This window comes from Fundulus heteroclitus, chromosome 1, assembly GCF_011125445.2.
Source record: "Fundulus heteroclitus isolate FHET01 chromosome 1, MU-UCD_Fhet_4.1, whole genome shotgun sequence".
NCBI classification, from domain to species: Eukaryota; Metazoa; Chordata; class Actinopteri; order Cyprinodontiformes; family Fundulidae; genus Fundulus; species Fundulus heteroclitus.
The window spans coordinates 27,181,171-27,206,252 of NC_046361.1; the positions used below are offsets into that span (position 1 = coordinate 27,181,171).

Sequence of the window (25,082 nt, forward strand, 5' to 3'; positions counted from 1 at the left end):
GCTTTTAAAGCTGTGTTTAAGAGATAAAAATGAAAAAAAAAAAAAAAACTAAAACATTACAATATGAAAAAAATAGAAGAAACTTTAAGGGGCATAAGCTTTTACACAGGCCTGTATTTATATTATGAGTTCTGGGATCTTCTTACACTTGTTTCTGTCAGTTCAATATTTATACCAGGACAAAGTGAACACTATTTGCTTTGTTATGCTGAAATGGGGCACACATAGAGAGAAAATTCTAGTTTCTACATATTCAGGGTTATGTGTGTTCTGGTGCTGTCTGTTTCAGCATATTTGTTTGGTCCGGCAATGGCGTTTATTGCCCAAGCACTCCACAGCATACCTATCTGAAGTGAAACAGAAAAGAAAAGATCTAGTGGACGGCCAATAAAGTCTGTGCGAATTAAAAAGAATGACTAACGTTCAGTTAAACTGAGACCACATCAAAAAGCCTCACTGTTGCTTGGATGTTCTTGTAAGCAGCTGAAACACAAACAGTGCCTGAATATGTTTGGCCTAAACTATTTATCTTATTAAGCTAAAGTAGTAACCAGTTTGTACTTAGTAGGCCATAAAATGTGCTCCAAATAAACATTTCCAAGAGCTCCAGCTGTGTTTAAGTGTGAACCTCACAAACACAAAGTGAGCTGCAGTCCTCACGGTGTAATCCAACAAGCACGAGGGTTAGCGTTACAGCACAACGCTGCAAAAGTGAAGCACTCGGATGATTCGTGGTCTGTATGCACACAGAGGGGATGTATCTGAGTGCACCTTTAATCTTTCGTCACCTCATCGTTCATCAGTCATACCCTCAGCATCATTAGCAGGCATGCGGAAAATACAGTGTTATCTCAGTAGGCGTTAGCTATCTGAAGGCACAAATATTTGCCTCCAGAGAACTTTCTCAACAAACAGCATGCAGCACAACAGAGCGCGCCGAGCGCTATCTTTGGCGGCAAGACAGGATGTTACATGTTAGGTGAAGAAAACAGACAAGATACTGCTTTCAAGTTGTGAAACGGGCGAGCTGTGCACACCAGATTCATCTGTGCATGATTGCAGGTTAGACTGGGGATGGAAATTTATAGGGGAGCGTGTACAAACAAGTGTGTACGACCTTTTGTCGCCGGCAGTGACTCAAGAGAAGGCGGGGAAGGAATGAAGGCGGATGAAGGGAAGCTCACAAAGAATAATCTCATTTGCAGATTTTATTTAACAATCAGAAGTAGCTTCAGGAAGGAAAGGAACACATAAGTAGGGAAAAAAGCTATGAGCACAGCGGTTACTGGATTTTAGAAGCTTAATCCGCTCTGAATAAAACTGCGGTCTGACCCGAGTCGCTCCGTTCTGTTTATCGCCCCCCAACAGGAGAGAGTATCAACCCTCGTGTGGCCGGGCTGATTGGTCGCAGTGGGCCTCAGAACAAACAGCCCTTCATGGTGGCCTTCTTCAAAGCGACTGAAGTGCACCTGCGAAGCATCCGCTCAGCTTCAGGAGGAGGAAAACAACGTAACCCCAACCGGTCCAAAGGCTCAAGGAACCAAGAGGCGCTCAGAGCGGCCAATGTTGCAGGTAAACAGAGGAAGTGCATGTATGTGGTGTAGAAAGTCACTACAAATGTACGCACTGACATATGCATGTCTCTTAATGTGCCATGCAACAGTATTTGGACCCCTCTAAATTGTTCACATTTTAGTTCTTTACAACAACATATCGGCAGTCTGAACATATTATGTAAGAGACCAATATAAAGGAGCTCATAATTGTGCATTGGAAGAAAAATTATACATGGTTTTTATGTAAAGGTTTCTTCTTTTTTTTTTTTTTTTTTTACAGCTAACAATATGAAAGGTTTGACATGCATTAGCATTAAGCCTCAACAATACCCCCTTTTGGTGGATTTATATCTTGAATTCTTTTGAGGTATTTCTAACAATTTTTTGCATCTAAAGACTGGATTATTTTGCTGGGTCTTCTTTGCATTATAGCTCAAGCTCAGTTAGGTTGAAGAGGGAGTATTTCTTTTTTTTTCTTTTTTAAATTGTGTCCTCTCCGTGTGGCGATAAGAATTGTTGTCTTAATGCCAAAAAGAGCCCAAAAGATTTTACTTTCACAAGCGGAGCCTTACCGCATTTACCATATTGCTCTGCTTGATTTATACGTGCAAGAAGCTCTATTAATGCAGGGAACATTTCATGTTATGTGGACACTGAAAAAAAAGGAGAAAAGGTGAAAGAAAAGGTGAAAGAAAAAGAGGAGAGAAAAGGGAGAGAACGATACATCCTCAATGTGCTTCTTCACCTGCAAAGAGAGATGTAAAAAGAACAGCACAACCAGCAGATAAAGTATTACAGATACAATCAACCAAGGCCTTGATACCATAACTAAAGAATACACAGTAATAATAAAATACAATATGTATAAAGTGACATAAGGAAGATAATAATAGGGGTTTTCTATATGGAAGCAATCTGTTAGTACCTGGATCAAAGCACCTGTAAGTGTTTGTGAGAGTGCACTTGTGTATGTATGAACATCCATTTTGGAGTCTTACCCCTGATCATACTGAAGTAGCTTTTTGTCTGGACACTGAATGGGCCATTCAAAACATTGAAACTTTTTTTTTATCAGCTTCTATTAACTTTTCTTCCAGGACATCCTTGTATTTAGCTCCCTGTCGAAGAGGAGCATACCTACAGCACAATGCTACCACCGCCATGTTTCACTGCGAGGATCGTGTGTTCATGATAACGTCCAGCGTTAATTTGACACCGCGCTTACTGTTTTGCATGCATGTCTCATTTGACCAACTTCTTCCAGGGGTTTGCTGTGTCCCTTACGTTGATTTGTGACGGTTAGTGTTACATGATCGCAGCATTTTGCATGTGTACCAAAACCCTTGTAGCAAACTGCAAATAAGATCTTTCATGACTTCCTTATTGGCCTCCCGGCTGCTTCTTGCTCAGCATGTCAATTTAGGAGTCATAGTCTTTCCGTTTCCAAGGGAAAGTGCTCAGTTAGCCGTTCAAAGCTCGGGATATTGGTTCGTAACCTGACCCTGCTTTAGACTTCTCCATATTCTTATCCCGGACCTGTCTGCTGTGTTCCTCGCTCTACATAATGCTATTTGCTCACTGATGTTCTCGAATAAACCCCCTGGGGCTTCCGGAAAACAGCTGCGTTTATACTGACATTAAATCACACACAGATGGATTCTGTTTACCGATTCTGTGACTTCTGGAAGTTGATGATTGCACTGTTTTTTTTTTTTTTTTATTCAGATGTATCAGAGTGGAATTAAAACAATGCAACCAGGTTTTTTCAGATGAGTTCATGTTAAATAAATCAAAACCCTAAATAATGACCTTCCGCTTCCCCATTAGCCACTGCTTGTTGTTTGTCGCATATAGTCCCAATAAAACTCAGCGCCTTTTCTGGCTGTATGTCACACGACGACACTTGGAACATTTCAAGGGGTGTGAATATTTCTGCTGGACACTGTATGTATCTGCGCTGAAGCAACAAAGTAAAAAGTATGACTTTAATAGTCTCTGGGTCTGCACGTGTTCTAACAGCATACAGACATGAGATATTGAGAAAGGACACTGAAAAGTGAAAGCGTTTGATGCACATTTAGGACCTTTGTTTTGAAGGTGTGAGTGCGCTGTGTTTACGCGAAGCCATGAAACATTAGACTGTAAAGCTTCAAAATAGTGCTCTGCTGTCTTTGTTTATTTACCCAAGCATTACAGAGCGGTTGGGGCCAAGTTTCCCGCTTGGAGGTAAGGCAGCACAGGCTTTTTTTTTTTTTTTTTTTTTTATGGCGGAACACATCTGCGGTGCGCTTTGGGGCAACCAGGCCCTGGACACATGGGCCAAATGGGTCTGTTTGGAACTTTGGATACCAGGGGTCTTTAGCGGGATGATGAGAACCAGTCGCTCATAATCATTTCCAATGCGAGCCTCTTTCAAGAGCTAATGCACCACAGAGCCTCGCTGGTCACCAGAAGAGGAGAATGATACTTGCGGATAGAAAACAGACTCTTTTTTGGTGTGTTGTTAAAAGAAAAAGGAATGCTAAAATCAGCGAGGAAAGGAGCAAAACGGAAAAGTCTTCACTTGTAAATCTGGCTGAGAAACGTTGTGTGCACATCTGTTCCATCTGATGGAAACTCGAAGCCCGGCAGAGTCACCTCTGAGCATGGTGGCCCAATTATTTAAAGCAAAAATGATGAAACTAAAACGGTACTACATCTTGAGCTAATTTCCCGGCTGTTGGCTTGAACAGGAGTGATTTTAATCACTTGCTACATTTACGGCGCCCTGCAAAGATTTTCAAACCCCTTGAACTTTTTTCACATTTTGTCAAGTTGCAACTACAAACTTCTGTGTATTTTAATAAGAATGTGTTTGATGGACACAATGAAGTGCACAATTGTGAAGCTGAAGGAAGATGACGCACGATTTTAAACCACGCGTAATGTTTACTCGGATACTCGGAAACCCCTGAATAGAATTCAGTGACACCAAATGTCACCAAATTAGTCCCATGTTTAATATAACTTTCTATATAAATGCAGCTGTTCTGTGAAGCCCTCAGAGGTTTGATAGAGGAGCATATCAGTCAATTAAGAATGAGTCAAAACCTGAAAAATGGTTAACAGACTCTCTCAGATCTGACTAAGCTTCAGCTAATTTGCAAAGAAGAATGGAAAGAATGTTCGGTGTGTAGATATTTAAAATCTACGGGGGCTTCGTATTGTGCATGCATTTGCATCCAGGGATTAAATGTCCCGCTTTTAAAATTTGTTTTTGGAAACCATGAATCATTCTCCTTCTAATTCACAATTATGCTTTACCTTGTGTTGCTCTATCAGCTCAAATCTCATCTGAGCGTTTATGGTAGTCATGTGACAAATATTGAAAACCTCTTGTAGATCTTACTGTGTAGGTTGGGTGAGGCACTATAGGTTTGCACCTTTTAGACTGAATGCGCTAATGTGTATTCTCTGTTTCGTCTTTCTTTTGTCCTCAGAAAACAGCAGCGCTGATCAAAAGCAGGCGTGCAAGAAGCACGAGCTCTACGTCAGTTTCCGTGACTTAGGATGGCAGGTATAAAACCAACACTCATCAAGATGGCTTGGCGCTGTAGAAATCGGCACAAAAATCCAGCTTTATACTGGCCTAAAACATAAAGTTGTCATTCAAGCGACCAGAAAAAAAAAAAGTCATGTTTCTTTAAACCTTAGAAAACTCACCCAGCCAACATACCCACATCTGGAGTTTAATGTGAAGCTATCTTTTCTGGAGAGCTTTGGGAGATCAGCATTTTTGTCACTTTTGCTCAAACTAAAAAAGAAAGCAATCTCATTAGTTCTAAAAAGATCACAAATATGACCGAAATACATTCTATGTTATGCTATGTTTGCATTTCACATCCAGTTCTTCTGATGGCCTTTTTCAAAAAGTCCCTTCCAATAAGAAGACTATTATTTCCTGCACACACAAGTTCCCATATGGGTGTCAGTTTCCAGTATTTAGCAAAAAAAAAACAAACAAGAAAATCCAATAAGTGTAACTGAACTTGTCCTTTTTTCATTCTCTCTCAGGACTGGATCATTGCTCCTGAAGGATATGCTGCATTTTACTGCGAGGGAGAGTGTGCCTTCCCACTGAACTCCTATATGAACGCAACAAACCACGCCATTGTGCAAACACTTGTGAGTAGCTGTAAAACCAAGGATGAAACTGCAACAGGCATGTGCAGCCTTGTTGAGGTCTCTCATCACTTATTTGGCCAATTTGAGACACAAACGGTGCAAACCCAGGTTTTCTGGGCATTAATCAAGAAAAGTATAGATTTCTGCACAAGAGATGTTGTCATAACGGATCTCCTCCTCTTTCTCCTAGGTTCATTTTGTCAATCCGGAAACGGTTCCCAAACCTTGCTGTGCACCGACGCAGCTCCATGCCATCTCTGTGCTCTACTTTGATGACAGCTCCAACGTGATCCTCAAGAAGTACCGCAACATGGTTGTCAAAGCTTGTGGATGCCGCTGAACCATCAGGATCTTCACAGGGATGCACACATACGCACACAAACAGAGGAGAACGGACAGGGCGCTCATATGCTGCAAAGGGGCCGCAGAGAATAGTTTGTGCATATTATTGTAAGGCCAATCATGAATTTCACCCTATTTAAAGAGATAATCCACTCCCATATTTGTTTAAAATAAAATAAACATGTAGTGCCTGGCTATGCTGTCATTTTTTAGCAGCAAATGTGAAAGCCCATGCGTAAAATATGGACCAAACATTCCAAAAGCAAGTTGCAATTTTGAAAAACAAGCCTAGTATAAGACCCTTTGGAAGATGTTCATTCAGCTATTACATTTAAAAGCAGATAAAACAAAAGTTAAATCATGAATACTACTTAAATTACCAGTTTAACCAATACCAATGACCAATAGATGAAAATATTCTTAGCTTCTTTAGATCCTATTTCTTTAAAGTGGTTTGAGTTGGTTTAGAAATGTTTTTTTTACGGATGAAAATCTAATTCTGTGTTAATCAATTTCCAACCAAGAGATTGCAGATCCGCCTTGCAGCATAAAGCCTTTTCCCGGAGCATCTTTTTTCATTTTCCATTTTCCCCTTATATTTTCAATAGGTTTGAGATTTGGGTAATTTGAAAATGAGATATCGCCATTCCTGCTGAAGGTTCAGTAAATTAACCGAAATGTTACTCCGCACTAATGTGCTGAATGTAGCGGTAAAGACATCTTTACCTGACATGGAACCTCACGCCATAAGTGATTGAGGGCATGTACTTTTTAAAGTCATTTTCTTCTTCCAAAGTTTCAGAAAATTAACACCATACAGGTTCTACTACCGTTTTCCTTTTCGATTGCATTTTGGTGATTCTTCTCTGAGAACCACTGCCAGATTATCATACGTGATGAATGAAAGATCTTCATGATATTATAACCTTACACACTATTGCAAAAATTACACACCATTGCAAAAAGTTTTAAAACAAAAATTTATAACATGATGTTATGAATTGTTTTTACTAATAAGAGAGCAGTAACAATTATTCGTGCTGCAGTACTATTATATTTATATTAATGTTATTTATAATACCTCACTTATAGAACCAAGTCAAATATGTAGAGCAAACTTTTGGTAATTTACTTGTTGCTTTCAAGTGCTCATTCTGTAGAATATTTTAGCTTTTTGTCATTCTGCTCTTTAGGAGGAATATAAAAAAAAACTGATATAAGCTGGTTAAATAGTCTGGATGTTTACTCGGGTAGCTAGGCCGCAGGTTGCTGCGAACTGTAGTTTTAAACCGTTTCCATAATGGGAGTGACGTTTGGCACCCCTTTAACGTCCACAACATGACCACGGGCAGCGCCAGGGGTATCTTGGAGTTGCTATAGCAACACCAAGATTTAGCCTAGCAACTGCTAAGCAACCCCAAGATTTTTGTTATGAAAACTGAAAATACACTGTAGTAATTTAGTAATGGGTTAATTTTAATTTCAAATATACGGATTGCTCAACACTGACTGTGTTGAGCAATTGTTATATTTTTTCATGTAAGGAAGGTTAACGTAAATCAGTAAAGCGGTAAACTTGTAGAATAATGGAGAGGTTTCTCGTTCGGCCAGCAACTCCTGTCTGTCATATAGCAACTGCTAAGCTTGAAAAAATTCTGCCGCTGCCAACGAGCATGACTGTGATCAGATCAAAAACATTTCTAAACAAATGCTTTTGTCCCCCTCTGTACATGAGGGGAGAACAGTAGCATGCTTCTCTCAGCCAGCTCACTGGCAGTGTGCAGCAACAGGCAAGGGAGAGGGGCCAGCATTACTCCATGCAGCATCTAGCCAGAGAAAACTCATAACTCTGGACCTTTTCCTGGCATCTCATTAAAAAGACTTTCATGACAAAGAATGAGCAGTTTTGCAACTCTGACATTTCAAGACCTTGATAGAGTATATCCTAAAACCAATTAGGCATTAATTAAAGCATCCTTAAAGGTACTTTTTAGTCACCTTTAATTTTTCTTTAGCTGGAAAAATCTGTAACTGTTAAAGACAATAAGATTCTCTTTTGAATCAGTCTGCAGACCTCTTTCTATTATGTTAGAAGCTCAACTCTCTCTACCAATATAAAGCTTCAAAGGTAGAGTCGCCGATTTGTCCAGAAATGTAAGTAGGTCCCTTTTTGAATAACTGCGCATGCACAAGACCTTTTTACCTGCTTTTCCGCTCCTCAGGTGGGTCGCAAAAACAACCCCCTCCCAAATCCACTCTGGTCTTATTTCTTTTTATTGTGGCCTTCCTCTTCTTCTCATAAACTTGTACGCGGTTTGCTTCTTGCAGCTCTCAGCCATTTTCAAAGTATACAGTGAGGGCAGCGGAGCTACAATAACACGGAAGCTAACCGCTAAGCTAACTGGATACATTAACACTAGAAGTGCACACGCGCAGCCAGCAAGCAGAAACAAACAAGGACCGTGCACGCACATTGCTGTTAAGTGGGTGCATCACAAATGATCGGCATGTGGGACAACGAATAGATAAGGCGATACCCCCAGAACTCGAGGGGCAGAGGTGTTGTGTGGGCAGGACCAATCGGATTTTATACAGTCCTGCATCTTTCACAGGCATCTAATTTTGAACCTCCTTTTTCTGCATACATAATGTATTGACCACTGTCAGGATGGAAGGACAATTTCACCCCATATAAGGAAAAGTGTTTCTGAACAGGATTACCAACTATAGCTTTAATATAAGAGGAAGAATTAAATCAGCGTACTTTATTTTCAGTGACACTGGCAGGGCGGACAGGATCTGACGGATTAATCTGCTCTGGGAGGAGACAGTTTAAAAACGAGGTGCACAGACTAAGCAGCAGGCAAAGGTTCTCCCTTGCAATTCTCGAAACGAGACACAAATGAAAACTGAACAAAGAGAAAGAGAGAAGGTCAACCTGTGCATTTCGCTTTCGTGACATTCACATTTTGTTTGGTTTTGCTCTTTTGTTGAGGCCAAGTCGGCTGTCAGATTTACAAGGACTTTATGCTGCAGGTTCATCTGCATATTTGAATTTTAGAGATGTTTCATTTCATCATTTGTCTGTGATGATTTCATGATTTTTTTTTAACTTGGTCTAAAAAAGCATTTAATATTGGAGCATTTTTATCTGACCTTTTGTGATGATCATCTTTTCATTTTAGCTGTATCTGTGATTTATTTATTTGTCTTTACAAAACAGCTGAATGAACATTCTCTGAGACAGCAGCCCCATATATATATATATATATATATATATATATATATATATATATATATATATATATATATATATATATAAATTACAGGCTAAAGGAAATGAATTACTTTATTTAAAGTTGGAAATTCCCGTACAAGACCTCGCTCCATAAATCCACACATATGTAAAACAAATTATCATGTTTGTGTTTTCTACGGTGTTTACAAGATACTTAAAGCATAGACTGTGCTGCATAATCATTCATTCACAATCTACCATCTGTTATCTTAATGATTATGATAATCATTGTAGTTTATGTTTACCATATATATGAATATGTGGTTGATAGAGGAGGAAAAAGGACATTGTATTCCCTCAATGTACAATATTGTGTAAATATTGATTTTCTTTTTTTTCTTTTTTTTTAAAGCAAGCGTATTTATTTCCTGGAATGCCATTTGCATTTTTTTTTAATTGTATTTTCATGTATAAATTGCTGTAATGTTTTTGGGCATAAGCATTGCTTCATTTATTAGGAACAATTTTAGAAATGCAAACCATCTTGAAGCGTCCCGTTCTGTGCATTCAACATTTTCAGGTTTGTACCTCTCTGCTGTATTACAATCTGTTGTATTTAAAAATAAAAAAAGATCTATTTATTGAGAGCAGGCTGAGCTCTTCAAAACTGCGCTCCAATTTCTCAACTATGTTTTACTGCTGAACTGTTACAATAAAATGGGAGAAAGGCAACAAAACTGCTGTTTGACATATTGTTTCATGTGATGTGAAAAGATTTAAAGGGCATACAGTATATCAGAATATCATCACAAATTTTCCCTCTTCAGCTGTGGCTGGAAGTCATATTCATATCCATGTTAAAGCTTAAAAGAAAGAAGCTAAACATGCAGTTCAAAATTGCAGAAGAGCGATGACATTCATGGAACGCAGACTTCGAGCATCAAGGCATGACACACTGGCCATCCAAGAAAAATGTAGAGAAAGCAAAGCCTCCAGCTCCAATATGAGGTCAGATTATGAAGATTTACATTGTGAGTTGCCCGATCAGGCCAGAGAAAGTCAGGAGAAATATAGACTGGATGGATGTCCAACCAGACATTGCATGATAAACTAGAGCATGCAACTAGGCATTACCAGCAGTGTGGTTGTAACGTGTGACAGACCACGAACTGGGCTGGTGGCTTATTGATTCTCAGCAGGGGACCAGCCTACTAGTTTTTGATTTATTGTTTCTGAAGCGTTTACCTGATGGAAGTGGAAAAAACAGTGGTGGGTGGGAGGAGTAGTCAGGATCAACAGGGGTTTGATTACTTATTGTAGCTCCTCGGGGATCCTGCAGCCTGTTACGTTTTGCCAACCTGACTCTTGCCAGATGGATGTAGTTTTTCCGAGCTCCGCACAGCTCTACACGGCTCCACACATCCATCTGGGATTTCTCCATCGGAGATGTACTTCTGAAGGAGGGGCCTTATCACAGATCCTTGCATATGACTGGATAAACCGCTTGTCCGTCATCTGTACTGGCGTGTTAGGAGCTCTCGCCAAACCTGGTCGGGAGAAGGGCAGAAACATTGTTTCCACTAACAAAAGCCTTTAAAGCCGTTCTCTGGTGTTCTTCTAAAGAATTACTATTCGGTAGATTGTACAACACTTAAGAAATAACAGCATCAATGTTACCTCTTTCTTCCACGCTGCGAGCCGCAATTGTTGCTTGAATCCAATCAGTTGCTTCTCTGGTATGTTACATCTACGAATATCCCGCCCGGCAATCCTGATTGGCTCGTCCATTTTATGAGGTATTGAAATCCCTCCCAATGGCAGCGATTCCAGGGGGATGTGTGGAGCCGTGTGGAATTCGGTGGAAGTCCATCCATCTGGCGGGAGTCAGGTTAAAGTTTCGCGCCTTTAGCATTGTTTGTTCTTAGATCCTTGTTTCTATCAGTAGTTTAGTTTTCTGTTCAGTATTTATGGTAATAGTGCATTCTTGTAAATGTTAGATTCAGTTCCTATTTGCTTCTGCGCTTTATGATTTCAGTAGTTTTGTTAGATTGTTATTTTCTGCTTGCTCTTCCTTAGTATAGTTAGGCATTTCCCCCTCATATCATGCCATCCTCATATTTCCCATTTAGATTTGATTCTCCTTCCACTCCTGCCAGCTCACCGCCTTCTTTTCCTTCTGCTTAATTAACTTTTACTCATCTCACCTGAGTAATCTACTTCCACCTGCTGCTCCTTCCGTCTCCTCTCTTTATAATCGGTTAGCTCAGTCATATCCAGTTGTCAGGTCCTCCATCATAATACCCTGTTCTGATCTAATTTGTGCTGTGCTCCTGGTACCTGTCTTACCTGCATCTTGTAAGCCTTCTTTTGGATTTTCAAATAAATTACACTTCAACTATTCTACATGCGACTCCTGAGTAGCTGTCTGCTTTCTGGTCCAACAACAGCAACCCGAAACTTAACAGCGGTCGGATCTGTGGCAATGCACCTGGCCCTCTATGTCAAGAAGACAATCCCATTTCTGTTTAAAATGCTTCCAGATAACATTTCACAGTGGTCCATATATGGAAGTACACTTATGACAGCATGCCTCCAAAGGCAATTATTGTGACAGCTAAGAACCTTTTAAAATAATTTTACTTTGACTCCTTTTGAAAGGAGTCAAGTAAAGGGGTTCTGTAACTGATCAAATGGCTTCTTGCTGCCTGCGGTTGGATGTTTTCTCTTATTTTTAAATCCTCCATTTCAGACCGCCTTTTTTTTTTAACTAGTCCTACATGGTTTGTAATTGGAAGAAATAGGAATCATCTCGGGATGTCCTAGAATATGATGGAGAGAACAGACACTCAGATTTGGGTTTCCCTCCTGGACCTGTTACCTCTTCCACCTGATTACAGATAAGCATAATACCTTGGGTGGATGGATAGATTATGTGCTTTGACAACAAGTGACATGCACATTTTGAGATATTTGTTTCATACTTTTATGAATTTTAGGTTCTATACCTTTAAAATATGAAAAGATTTACTTATAAATATCAAATTGGAAAAAGACAGATGATGGTGACGCACTTTGCTACAACATCCTTACCCAATCTTTGCTGTAGCTTCACCTATGACTTGAGATCATTTTAAAGAGATTATTTTAAAGAAAAGGCATTAAATATAAACTAAATATAAACTATGTTTATGTTATATCAGATTGTGATATTTTGTAGCCACACAATTCCAGTTTGTAACAGGAACGCCACATTAGATAAGCATCAGAAGACGGTTACCTACAGGAACGACTCCGTTGAATAGTTGCTCGTCAACTTCAAGCCTCTTTCCAAAGCTCCTGCGAACTTCCTCTGGCTTTACAACAAAAATTGTAAGACCTACAAATACACATGGGTACCAAAACTTTGAATTACAAATTTCTTGTACAGAAGGCTCCAGAGGTTTGCGCTGCCTTGCAAAAGTATTCATACTTCCTAAACTTTTCCAAATTTTTACATTAACCCCACAATTTTAATGTATTCTTTGTCTTGTTACAGATTCTCAACTAGACTTTGGTCCGGACTATGACTTGGCAATTCTAACACATCAATGTGCTTAGATCAGAACTGTTGCACTGTAGCTTTGGTTGTATGGTTTGGGTCATCGTGCTGCTGGAAGGCAGACCACCACTGTATCAAGTGTTTTGTGACCTCTGACGTTTGTTTGTTTTTTATCCAGGATTGTGCTGTATTTGGCTCCATTCATCCCATCAACGGGTGACCAGCTTCCCCGTACATGCTAAAGAAAGTCAGCCCCACAGCGTGATACTGCCACCACCATGCTTAACCCTGGGAGTGATGTGCTTTGTGTGATTTGTTCAGAGCGTTTTGGTTTTAGTCTAAACTGACCGTAGCATCTTCTCCTATGTGTTTGATATGTCCCCTACATGGGTTGCGGCAAACTGTGAATCTTATGGCTATCTTACAACAATAGTTTCCCCCCTTGCCTCTCTTTTACAAAGACCAAATTTGCGACAGTTGTGCTGTCAACAAATTGTCCCACCTGAGTTGCAGATGTCTCAAGGCTCATTCAGCGGTACAACAGGAGTCTTGGTTGTTTCTGTGATTGAAGCTCGCATCGCCATACTCTTTTCATATTTAATGACGTCCATAGCTTCATATACTGTCTTAGAATCTAACCTGACTTATTCTTCTCCACAACTTCATCAATGACCTGTCTGCTTATTTACAGTCACATAAAACAAATCCGTCGAGAGAGAAAAGCTTCTGCTTGTGCTCCAAAGGTTTTCGGGTATGCACTTTACAGACATTTTTGATGTTTTTTTCTTTTCTTTTGCTCTGGGGGTCGGGGTTGTGAATGTTAAGCAATAGGTGTACCTACACTAAGATGGTAGGCCGGTTTCTAAAACTGCATTCGTTAACAGTGTAAAATGGTCAGAAGACGACACAGCTCGACGCTGCCCTCTGCTGGCCGAAACCTTCCAGCGTGTTTGTCTGACAGTTTGCATCTAAATGAAGTTTTGCGGTTTCATTTCTTTTCGACAGTCCCATTTTAACACCTACCCCGGCTCGAAGTGAACAATTCAAAGGTCGCATTCCCTTTAGGTAGGAGAGGTGGAGGAGCGTTTGGCCGAGAAACAAAAGCCAGTTTGAACACCCACATACTTTCATTTTCACAGGAACGTTTCGCTATGAGTGGCTGCGTGTGCGTGTTGGTGTCTGTGAGCGCGGTTTTATTCTGATCTCTTGTGGGAAATAATTAACCGGGCCTCTTTTTGTCTCCATTAACATTTGTAATTAATTGGTCGCACACCGTGCAGGTAATATTATAGGTTTTCTTGATTTTAGAACCAGAAGCCCTTTTATAAAGTTAAATTTGATTATTATAATAACATCATCAACGCCATTGACATAACTAGGTAATATTATTTTCCCTTAGCTTTATTTAGTGTTTTCCTTTGCTTTTAAACTGGACTGGCCAGGTTTTACTCCAGATCACGGTTACTTTACTTGGAAATGATTAGATGTTCTCAAGAGCACAAGTGAGGAAACCGAAAGCATAAAAATAGTTGTAAAGCTTTCGCTTTCACTTGCGGGGAGCTCACAAAATTCTAGTTGCGACTTCTCCATTTAACTTTGCGATTAACTCTGTAGGTGTGAAACTGAACAGCACTGACCTGTTGCTCTACTTTTTTTTTTTCTTTCCTATTTGTTAGAGAGATCGGGAGTCGAATAAAATACGTTTTGTGATGTTTGCAAAAGTGGTTTAAAAACTACCCGAAGCCGCACGGCACCGTGGAGCGTCGTTCCTGCCACACGCAACATGTGCTGAAGATGGAGAAAGAAGGAGCCAAGTTGCACCTGAAAGAGTGGCTGGTAGCTCAGATAGAGAGTGGGAAATATGAGGGCCTGTGCTGGGAGGACGAGGGCAAGACCATGTTCAGAATCCCCTGGAAGCACGCAGCCAAGAAAGACTACAAGCAGACGGAGGATGCGGCTCTCTTTAAGGTCAACACTTTTATTACGTTTCCCTTTCCTGGAGCTCCTTAAGCAGCTTATTTTACAGTCTGAAATGGGAAAGATTAATTTCAATCCGAGAGATAATGAAACCAAAACTGTGGGGTCGATTAAGTCTCTTACCATCTTTAGCCATTGACCTATGGGCAAACTAAATGACTCTCTATAGACATAAGTGTAAAAACAGCCTTTTTTCCATTGCATCTTAACGTGAATAAGGGGCTTTGACCGCTTATGGCGCTAGCAAGATGACATTTTGACAGCCAGGAGATGGTTAGGAAACGTAAAGGGATTTACAATTTCCACTTCAGAATGTTTATATAGCAACACTTTTTCCAGGAATGCGTAATAAAATACATTTACGCGCCATTCTGTGGGAGACGCATATCAAATCCAATCGATATCCTCCTAACTTCGGTTTAAAAAGATAAAAGATAAAAAGGAAATTAAACCAAAAGGACACAATGACATGTTTTTTCTTCTTCATGTACATTAAAATAACGAAATCACTGTAAAATGAGCATGACAGTTTGTCAAGTAATCGTAATTTCAACAAATTGCGTTTATTCCATGTATTTGTTGGAATTAAACATGAAAAAGAGAACAAAAGCGCGGCTGATGCACCATGGGCATGTTTTTCATGCGGCAGACGCGCCTCCTGGAAGTTTTCAGAGGTGGGGGCCCTCTAATGATCCTATGGTTGGACATTAAAACCAAAAGCCGGAACAGAAAATTAGGAGCTACACCATGTTGTTACTACACATGAGGGAACGGGACAATAAAATGACGTGTGAGTAGTTGAATAATTAACCTGTTAGCAATGAATTGAATTTATCTGATTTTAGACATAAAACAATTATTCTAACTTACAAAATTAGCATTTCGTAAGTTATAAAGAGAAAAAAAAATATTTTATTCTAAATCTCATTTTACTTTACTTATTTCTGTAAGTGTCATTGTTCCCTTTGGGTTTTCATTAGTGTCTTTGCAAACCATAGTGAGTTAGTGTTACTCACTTAAGATTATGCCTACCTGACGGCCAAGGTTTTCATGGATCAAACAACTTGTCTCATTTACCACAAGCCTGAATTTGGTCATCTGTGACAAATTGTGCTTTTGGCAAAGATCAAACAAATAGCACGACATGATGGGATTTCTTACTTTCGGTGCAATAAATTATTATAAAAAAAAATCATTTAATGATTCGGCCTCAGACTGAGTGGTTATTTTCTCCTCCAAGAAAATCACGTGATGAAGTAAAGCATGACCTGTAAAAATGTTTATTGCTTTTCAGTATAAAAAATACTATTAAAAACATTTTAAACATACAATACATGTCTATATAGAGCTACAAAAATGATTTGGTTTTCTACCTCATTCTTTTTTTAGTCTGATTTAAGTTGGATGTAAAGCTCCCACGGAATGAAACCAATCAAACAAATATGGCGGGGGAAAAAGACGAAAATAAAAATGTTCTCTGCTTTTTATTATATCAGACAATACGGATAATTTTCTTATTAACAATCTTCTTTAACTGTTTATTCAGGCCTGGGCTGTGTATAAAGGCAAATACAAGGAGGGCAGGGACAAAGCTGATCCCACGATGTGGAAGACCCGACTCCGTTGTGCACTCAACAAGAGCACTGACTTCCAGGAGATTCCTGATCGCAACCAGCTGGACATCACTGAGCCCTATAAGGTCTACCGAATTGAGCAGGACGTCTGCCCATCTAAGCCAGCAGGTAAAAAAAAAAAAGACTAAGCTTAGATCAAACAAACTTTATCTTTTTTTATTTCATGTTCCTAATTTGGTAGCATTTAATTGTCAGTTTTTGACCTCACTTGTGTTCCCTTCTTTCCACTCTTCATAGTGCATCCTCAGTCAAAATATGTGTTCAGCCAGGTTAATCTATCTCCAGGGATCCCTTGTTCTCCGAAAGAACAGGTAAAGATGAGAAATACAAGCGTACCGTCAATGAGACAGCAATTATAAAATGTGTTTTGGGGATCTGAACATATAGCTTTAGGCTATGTAGTTGCTCTGTTTAAACTCTTCCTGCTCCAATCCTTATAAGATACTTCCCTAACTTTGGTTTCTGTTTTTTTGTAGCTTCACTCTCAAAAGGAAACGTTTCAGGCACAGAAAGAAGAAAAACCATGTGCTGGTAAGGGTTACATACACAAACACTTCAGGAATACGTTTAGATGATCATGCACATCTACAGATGCAACTCAATAAATCTGAACATCTATGAAAAGTTATTTTAGTAACGTTATTCAAACAGTGAAAGTTATATAGAAGCATATCAGTGGAAAGTTAAGTGGAAGAAAAATTTACAGTAGATAAAATCAAGCTAAAGAGATAACGGCACCCTTAAATGGATCATAAAACAAAATAATTTCAAATGAGGTTTACAAGATGTGGACTGTGGCTGGAGTTAGAGCTTCAAGCGTCATCACGCAAAGATGCCTTCAGGACTTGGGGCTTGCATTTCTTGTTAGGCCAGAGACGTCAGAAGTGTCTTATCTTAGCTAAGTAGTGTTTCTCATTGTTACAAAGTTCTCTTTACAGTTGAAAGTATCATTAGCAATTTATTGTTTACTTCAAAGTCCCAGAAAGGTGGAAAGGAACAGAAGAAGAAGTTTCTATAGTCCAGTTTGAGGTCTCCATGGACAAGGATGATTTGGAAAGCCATGTCATCTGAAGGTGTTGGTCTGCAGAGTTTTATCAAGTCAAGGGGCAAAGAAACCAGTTAAATGTCCAGAGATCAGAAGCGCGGTAGACGATAAGAGAATGCAGGAAAATCCAAGGTATGGAAGCATGATCCTAATGCGGAGAGAGAAAAGAGGGCAGTGAAAAACCGCTGTATATCTAGAGGCAAGAGCTTTCAAAAATCTGGCTTTAAAGACTTAAAAGTTGGAGAGTGCAAATCACAGGACAGGTAATTTGCATTGATTCCACCAGAGGAGCAGAGCGTGACAGAGGGAAGAACAGACAGACATAAAAACCATAACATTTTCATAAAATTTCCTTAAAAACTGCATGATGATCATATGAATAAAGTATATTAGGTTTTCGAAAGTAACTTTGGGTTTGGTCTGGGGTACTCTGAGGTTGGTTGTAGTTCAAGTTTTGTTTTGCACTGGCAAGCGTTTCCTTTTTTAATCCATATTTGCGAAGCATATAGAAACATCAAAGAGTCAGTGAAAAGCTTGGCAAGTCTATGAAATTTTGGAAATGGTTTAGTAGCAATTATTTTCCTCTGATATTCATTTTTTTAGTTACCCTACTTTATTGTGTAAATAAATATTATACAAAAGATACGGCTTTCTAAACAAGGTGTATTGATGTTTTTATGACAGCAACCAGACTTGTACTATGTACTAAAAAGCGGGTAGGCTTAAAGACGCCACAGCTGGGTGTCTGTGCACACATATCTCTGTGGGGAGAAGTTCTTGTTTTTGCTGCAACATTCCAAAGTTAAAAAGACTCTAATGCAATATCATAAGTTAGGTTTCACTTCCAGTTTTAAATTAGATAAGTTCTGTAATAGTGCAACATGCTCTAGTTTTCAAACGTCAGCCAGCCCACTTTTAAAGTTGATGATGTTTAATAAACGAAAGGTGATATTGCACGTTTCCAGATCATGAGGTAAATGGTTTATTGGTGGCAAATGATGCAGAGTTTAGCTTTCAGTGCCTGAAATTTTGCCTTTGTACAGAGACAGCTGGTAACATACAGTTTATTTGTTAGCATCGACATCGGTGCTTTTACTTAGCGCTCTAAAATTATAAGAATTCTTCTCACCTTTCATCGAGGGAAGCACATGGCATGATCCTGCATGACTATGTTTCATTGTGAGAAAGTTGTGTTCAGTGTAATGTGCACAGTTTTGGCTGAACATAGAGTTTAGTATGCGGACCAAAAACTTTAATTTAGAGTACCTTATTCCACATGTTTATTGTGTCCCCTGTATGACTTGTAGCAAACTTAAAATGGGAAATGCTAAAGTCCAGACTAATGGTTGTTCTTTCATAAGATTCTTCCACCTTCCACCAGCTCTTCTAAAGTTAATAAAAGAAAAATACTAGTTTTAATCAGTGTTTAGCAGGTATTATAAATTACTCATATAGCTGTAAAACATAAACTCTGGTCAGATGCAGGTTGGTAAAAATGTTAATGTGAAACAATGATGTAAACTTCCCTGCTTATCCAGTGCAACTTCAGGAATAATGGAAGGGATTACTCATCTGTATAACTATTAAGCTGCTCATCATCTACTATTTTCATCAGTTAAAGCAAGAATAATTTAAAACACCTTAGAGAGTTACTAGAAAGACTGGATAGCGGATACAGAAGGAGGACAGAAGGGACATTTGTGAGCTCTAGAAAAAGTTGGTTGGAGAAACTAAATCACTTTAGTTAAGATACCAGATACTTTTTTAAAATGAAAAAAGTGTCATGCCGAATGAAGTATGAACTCATTGAAGAATAGAATAAGTGATAATTGATGACTTAAAAATATTTCATACTATACCAATGGTACTATTGTTTAAAAAAAGAAAGAAATGGAAACGGCTTTGGTTGTTGGCCTTTGGTTTCTTATTACCGCCACCTGCTGGACTGACGGTGAAGTGCAGTTTTCTGCACTACTTCTGCATTCTTCATTATGCTGATTTAAATAAATAACCCCCTCGGCAAATGGAAACACACCTATTTAAAAGCCCCAGGCTTTCATTTACCCCGGGAATCCAAAGCCTGGGGCTATAAATCCCAGGGCTATATGGCCATCTTCGCCACTTCTTCAATGAATACTACCCTTACACAGTTTAAGCTGAAGCCTTCACAGAACAGCTGTATTCATGCTACAATTGAATATCACACAGCTGGACTCCAATTACCAACTAGTGGACTTTTCAAGGCAATTGGTTGCACTGGCTGGAATGGTATTATAGTAAATAAGCGGTGTGAATATACTATACAGTCATGTCACACTTTGGATTTTTATTTGATAATTGTTTTTAAGCCATGTGTTTTTGTTTTCATGTCACAATTGTGTACCACTGTTTCTTGATCTATCTCATAATAATCCAAATTAAGCTCATTGTGGTTTTAAAGTACCAATATCTACAAAGGTCCAATTGTTATTGGCACATTTACAGCACACTGTGCACATTTATCACTTTGCATGGTCTGCTTTTACTTTTCAGACAGATGTCTTGACATTTTTCTGCAGAGGTTGAAATTACCAATAATTGTCAGGTTTTATTGCTCTATAATGGGAAGGCATCCTTCTTAGATGCCTTCCAGAAATGTTTGCTAAATGTTTCTAATAACACTGTACTGCACAGAATTAATGAGGTTAGATTGGAAAGCAGTGTTTTTCTTTCTGCAAAAATGAAAGCTTGACATTTAAACCAGTGGGTTCTAATTTAGTCTCACAGTGAGACAGGGTTCTAAATCTGTCCACATTATTGCTTATATTCACCAATATTCTTTCTGAAGAGGATCCGTTTGCATAAATGTCTTGTGTTTTTGACCAATTATGATATTACCTCATGTGTAGGCGTGTGACATTGAGTAATTACATTCCTTAGTATTTGGTGTGGTTTAATTGTTGGTCAACTGTTATTGAGATACACATTAAGCCAAGATGCAAATACACATTATGAATAGGCAGGGGCTGAATATGTGATTCTGACCCCTGATTTTTGTTATTTTGTGCTTTTCTTTTTTATTTACTTTTGAATCTTTTTGATGACATATATGAGGGAAAACTTTTTAAGGATAAAATAGTTGCAGTGATTAGGTCATTTCAAAGACTAGTGCTCTTCACAGAGTCTTTTGTTTTTCTATGAAATCATTTTAGCTTAAGTTTTAGTTTTCTGCATTTGTAAGTGCAGGATTGCTTGGAAGTGTACCAGGTTAGTTTATATCATCATCAATACATACCCCCTTATTATTCAAAAATTGCTCTATTTCATACAAGGCAAGGCAAGGCAAATTTATTTATATAGCACAATTCAGTACAAAGACAATGCAAAGTGCTTTACATGATTAAAATATAGCAAAATAAAACAGAATAAGAGCAAGTAGGAATAAAATATAGAAAGAAAACAAACCCTTGTGCAATAGTTTACTTTGCCTTCATGCATCAGTTTATTTCACATGGTATTAACAAAATCTTTATAAATGATGGAGTAAAAAAAATCCTAGAAAAGCTTAAATCACACGTACTACATACGTGTGATACTTTTTAAATATATAATTGTTTTCTATGTAAATTTAAGACAGGTCACTCTTGTGAATGAGACCTTGTGTCTCAATAAGATTTACCTGTATTAATAACAAACAAATGAAAAATCAAATATTTTTTACGGTAGTCTAAAAAATACATTTTAGAAATTTATTTTAAATCACTTATCATAGCAGGTGCAAAATGCCCCCCATCCCATATGTGCTCTTGCTATGTGGTTCAATGACAAAATTCAAAACAGTGAGAACGTTTTTTTTGTATGTTTTGTATCTTATGCAAATATAATTTTCAACACCCGCATGGACTTGTGAATTTTCGAAAGGGAAAAACATCAGCAAATATGTTTTATCCCCAACATGTGGTCTTGAGCATGTCCTTGTGTGTTTTTCTGCTTCAGATGACCTGATGAGGGAGCACATGTACTGTGAGGTAACCGAGAGGAAACAGCTAAATCAGCCTCCTGCTCCAATAAGTTTCCTCAGCCCTGCACTAAATATAACGGGTGAGCAAATCAGAATTATAAAAAAAAAAACTACTTAAAGGAGCACCATGTAAGTGTTGACCAAAGTACTAGCTTAATTGTAGATATATGAAATGATTTTTCAGGTCAATGTACAGCACTTGGCACATACCAATGCTTAGTACAGGCTGCCCTCTTTTTTAATTTTTTTTTATTGTAACCCAATGTCTGTATTATAGCAAACTTGTACACTGTATTAATCAAATGGATTTATAGAGTTATATTTGTTTTACTGCGTTTTTATTTGTCTTGTAGCACTGTAATCTTATTATTGTTGTTTATTTCGAGGTAGACAATTTTAATGTACACTGTCCATGTCAAATAAATCAATCAACTAGATTAAATTAAAAACTCATTAGTGTAACTTGAGACGGTCGGATCCAATCACTGAATGGGTGACGTCGAGTGCCACTTTAGGTCACATGACCCATTCTAGGTTGACTGCTGTAACAACAAAACAAAATAGAGATGACACTTACCTGATCAGATCTGTTTTTGGTTCTCTGGCCTTGTCTTTACAAGTAACTCCATAACTTCTCAATCTGCTTGTCCAAAGTGGTCTGCTATCAGATTCCAAGCCATGGAGGGAGACTGATTCATTTTGTGACAATGCGGTGTCCTTCAGGGGTGCTAGACCTGTAACTGCTAGTTCTAGCGTCCCTATTGGCTAAAACTTATATGGTGCTGCTTTAAAACACTTAAATACATTTTTTTATATTGATCTTGATCAGCGTTGACATCATTCTGTGTGTGCAGACTTTCGCATGCAGGTGAGACTGTTGTACAACGGCCAGACGGTGACAAAAGTGACCACGCAGAGCCCAGATGGATGCTTTATCCTCCAGGGTCATGTTCCTTTGGGAAATGAACAAATCTATGGACCCTGCACTGCCCAGCAGCTCTCTTTTCCCTCCCCGGGCTCCGTGCCGCTTCCAGCCAGCATGGCAGAAGCAATGAATCGCCTTCTTTGTCACCTGGAAAGGGGTGTGCTGTTGTGGGTGGCACCAGATGGGGTCTTTATCAAGCGCTTCTGCCAGGGCAGAGTGTACTGGAGTGGGCCCCTGGCCCAGCACATTGACAGGCCAAACAAACTGGACAGAGAAAAGACCTGCAAGCTGCTGGATATACCCATGTTTCTAAACGGTATTATAAATGATGCATACTATATACAATTCTAAATATGATTTCATTCATTCAAAAAACTATTTGTGTTTGAAACATCAATTTGAGTAAATAATTTTATGTTTGCACAGACCTCCAGAACAGTTTACAGGGAAAAGGGCCAATACCTTCATATGGGATCGAGCTCTGCTTTGGGGAAGAGTTTCCTGACCCAAATGTACCTAAAACCAAGAAGCTCATAATGGCACACGTGAGTTGGAAAGGGACACAAAAAAACTTGCTGTTGTTCTCCTGAATATTTACTCATACGGCAAGGGAAAATAAGTATCAAACATGTTTAAAGGTTTTCTCTGTAAATATATTTCAAATTAACCTGTTGACTTGGAAATCACATCAAATGACAACCCAAATAATCCACAAACACAAAGTAAAACAAAGTTTCACATTGTATACTGCAAAATGATGACCCCACTTCCATACTAGGCTGTTGGTTTGGTGTTAGAGTTAAACTATTGTCTCATTTTACCAGACTATATTTTCAAGTATTTCATTGGTTTGTGAAAAATATTTTGCAACAAATATTAGACAAAATTCAGCATTCAGCCTCTTCAGCAATGGAGTATTGCACAGTGAGTGTGCTTAGAGGTTATAGCTGCCAATTTCAGGTCTTTGTGAAACTCTCTAAAAGTGGTGCTTGAATCTTAGAAAACTGTTTTTGCAGATTTCTTTCCCCCTCTGTCAGAAATCTTGAGAGGCTGTGGCTGGTTAATGAGAATTTTGTTTGATCCTTTTCCATATTGTGTACCAAATGTTCACTGGAACATTCAAAGGTTTAAATGATGCCAAACTAATTTGATTTTAATGTTTTAAAAAACATATCAAAGGTCTTTGCTTTTATCAGTCATGACATGATCCTTTTTATGAGCTATTCATTAGAACTAAACCGGCTGATATTGATTTGCACTGATAGGAAGCCTGGTTACTTTCTACCTCTTGACATATTTCTGCAATTTTCTTAACTTTATTTACGTTTGTTTAATATTTTTCAGATGTTTTTTAAATTATTCTCCCATGTTCTTCTACCTTATTACACATAGATTATAGACTCATTTCTGTTTAAAAGTTTTTTACTCATGCTGTAGGTAACATCTGGTGGGAATCTCCTGGGATTAGCCTCATTAGAAATATGTTTCCTGAGAAAAACATTGATGTGTTTGATACATATTTTTCCGGGCATTTCGATTTTATATAATGACTTGGATTAATTATGAAAGACCTTTCTAAATGTTGATCTTCCAAGTGCAGATCAGAACCTCAGATGTGAGAGTGATATGTTTGGCCAGTAGATGTCCTTACAGCCATAGTGATGGTTTCTCTGTTTGTTGTTGGCCAGGTGGTTCCCTTGTTTGCTGTGGAACTGTTACAGAGATTCAGCTTGGGACAAACTGAGGAGAAACATCAGAATCTCACCTCCAACGCAGAAGGAAAGAAGATGTCAGAAGACTGAGAAATCTGCCATGTGCCTGAGTAGGAACGAACAATTCACAAGTGAACTTGATTTCCCTCCTTGTAATCAACATGACGGATAGTAACACATTAATATCAGTGAAGTTGTATATATATACATATATATATATATATATATAAATATATATTATGAAAATTAACCGCGTAGTAGCTACATTTGCAAGGTGTTATGGGAAATTTCATGTAATCTTCATTATTGCAGCTTGTATTCTATTTTCTACAGTGCAGCTAGACACCTGTTGTGCATTTTGCTCAAAGCATGCTGATAAACAAATAATAATGTGAATGTTTTTCTCCCTCTTCAGTTGATGTTGAACTCATACTCAGAAAATGACATGCTAATTTAATTTTCTCCTACTGGAACAAATATGTGGAATAAATTGACAGCAGAAATTAAATCTATAAAGCTTTTTCGTCATTTATTTCTAGCGAACATCATATAACAGATTCACAATCTTTTAAAAATATACATTTTTGTAGCTGTAACATTTAAAAATAAAATAACAGGTACGATTTCTTTATCTTTTAAAATAAAAAAACACAAACTAAAGTGAGAGAGAGTGCTAAATCAGATGATTTACCCGTATCTGAGTTTAAAATACTTTCATCATTTTTCCCTGCCTTCGAAACATATACAGTACATTGAAAAATGAGACGGGAACTGAAGCGTACAGTACACACAGGGGTCAAGAGCATTCACAAAGCATCATGTTCCAACGTGTTATTAGCACCATTACTCCTCAGCCATCCTGCACTTTTTCTACTCCTTCCATCATTCAGTTTTTAATGGAAAAACACCATGAGTGTCGAGGCGATGTGGCACAGACCTGTCTGTGTGGGT

General features: G+C 38.5%; 2 protein-coding genes across 2 annotated transcripts in view; both read left to right on the forward strand.

The window, feature by feature from the left end:
- The window catches only part of bmp7b (bone morphogenetic protein 7b), a 42,981-nt gene extending 34,683 nt beyond the window's left edge, over window positions 1-8,298 (forward strand). Inside the window, exons 4-7 of the mRNA XM_012871398.3 lie at window positions 1,369-1,572; window positions 5,036-5,112; window positions 5,610-5,720; window positions 5,911-8,298. Of these exons, the coding sequence (XP_012726852.1) occupies window positions 1,369-1,572; window positions 5,036-5,112; window positions 5,610-5,720; window positions 5,911-6,060 (542 nt within the window). The 3' untranslated portion in view covers window positions 6,061-8,298. The remainder of the gene's footprint in view (window positions 1-1,368; window positions 1,573-5,035; window positions 5,113-5,609; window positions 5,721-5,910) is intronic.
- Window positions 8,299-14,389: 6,091 nt separating this feature from the next.
- On the forward strand, window positions 14,390-24,639 carry irf10 (interferon regulatory factor 10). The gene is made up of 8 exons (XM_021320905.2): window positions 14,390-14,806; window positions 16,362-16,557; window positions 16,687-16,760; window positions 16,926-16,980; window positions 21,470-21,574; window positions 22,349-22,735; window positions 22,846-22,964; window positions 24,108-24,639. Exons 1-8 carry the CDS (start codon window positions 14,633-14,635, stop codon window positions 24,219-24,221), a joined length of 1,224 nt encoding a protein of 407 aa, XP_021176580.2. The 5' UTR covers window positions 14,390-14,632; the 3' UTR covers window positions 24,222-24,639.
- The last annotated feature ends 443 nt before the right edge of the window (window positions 24,640-25,082 follow it).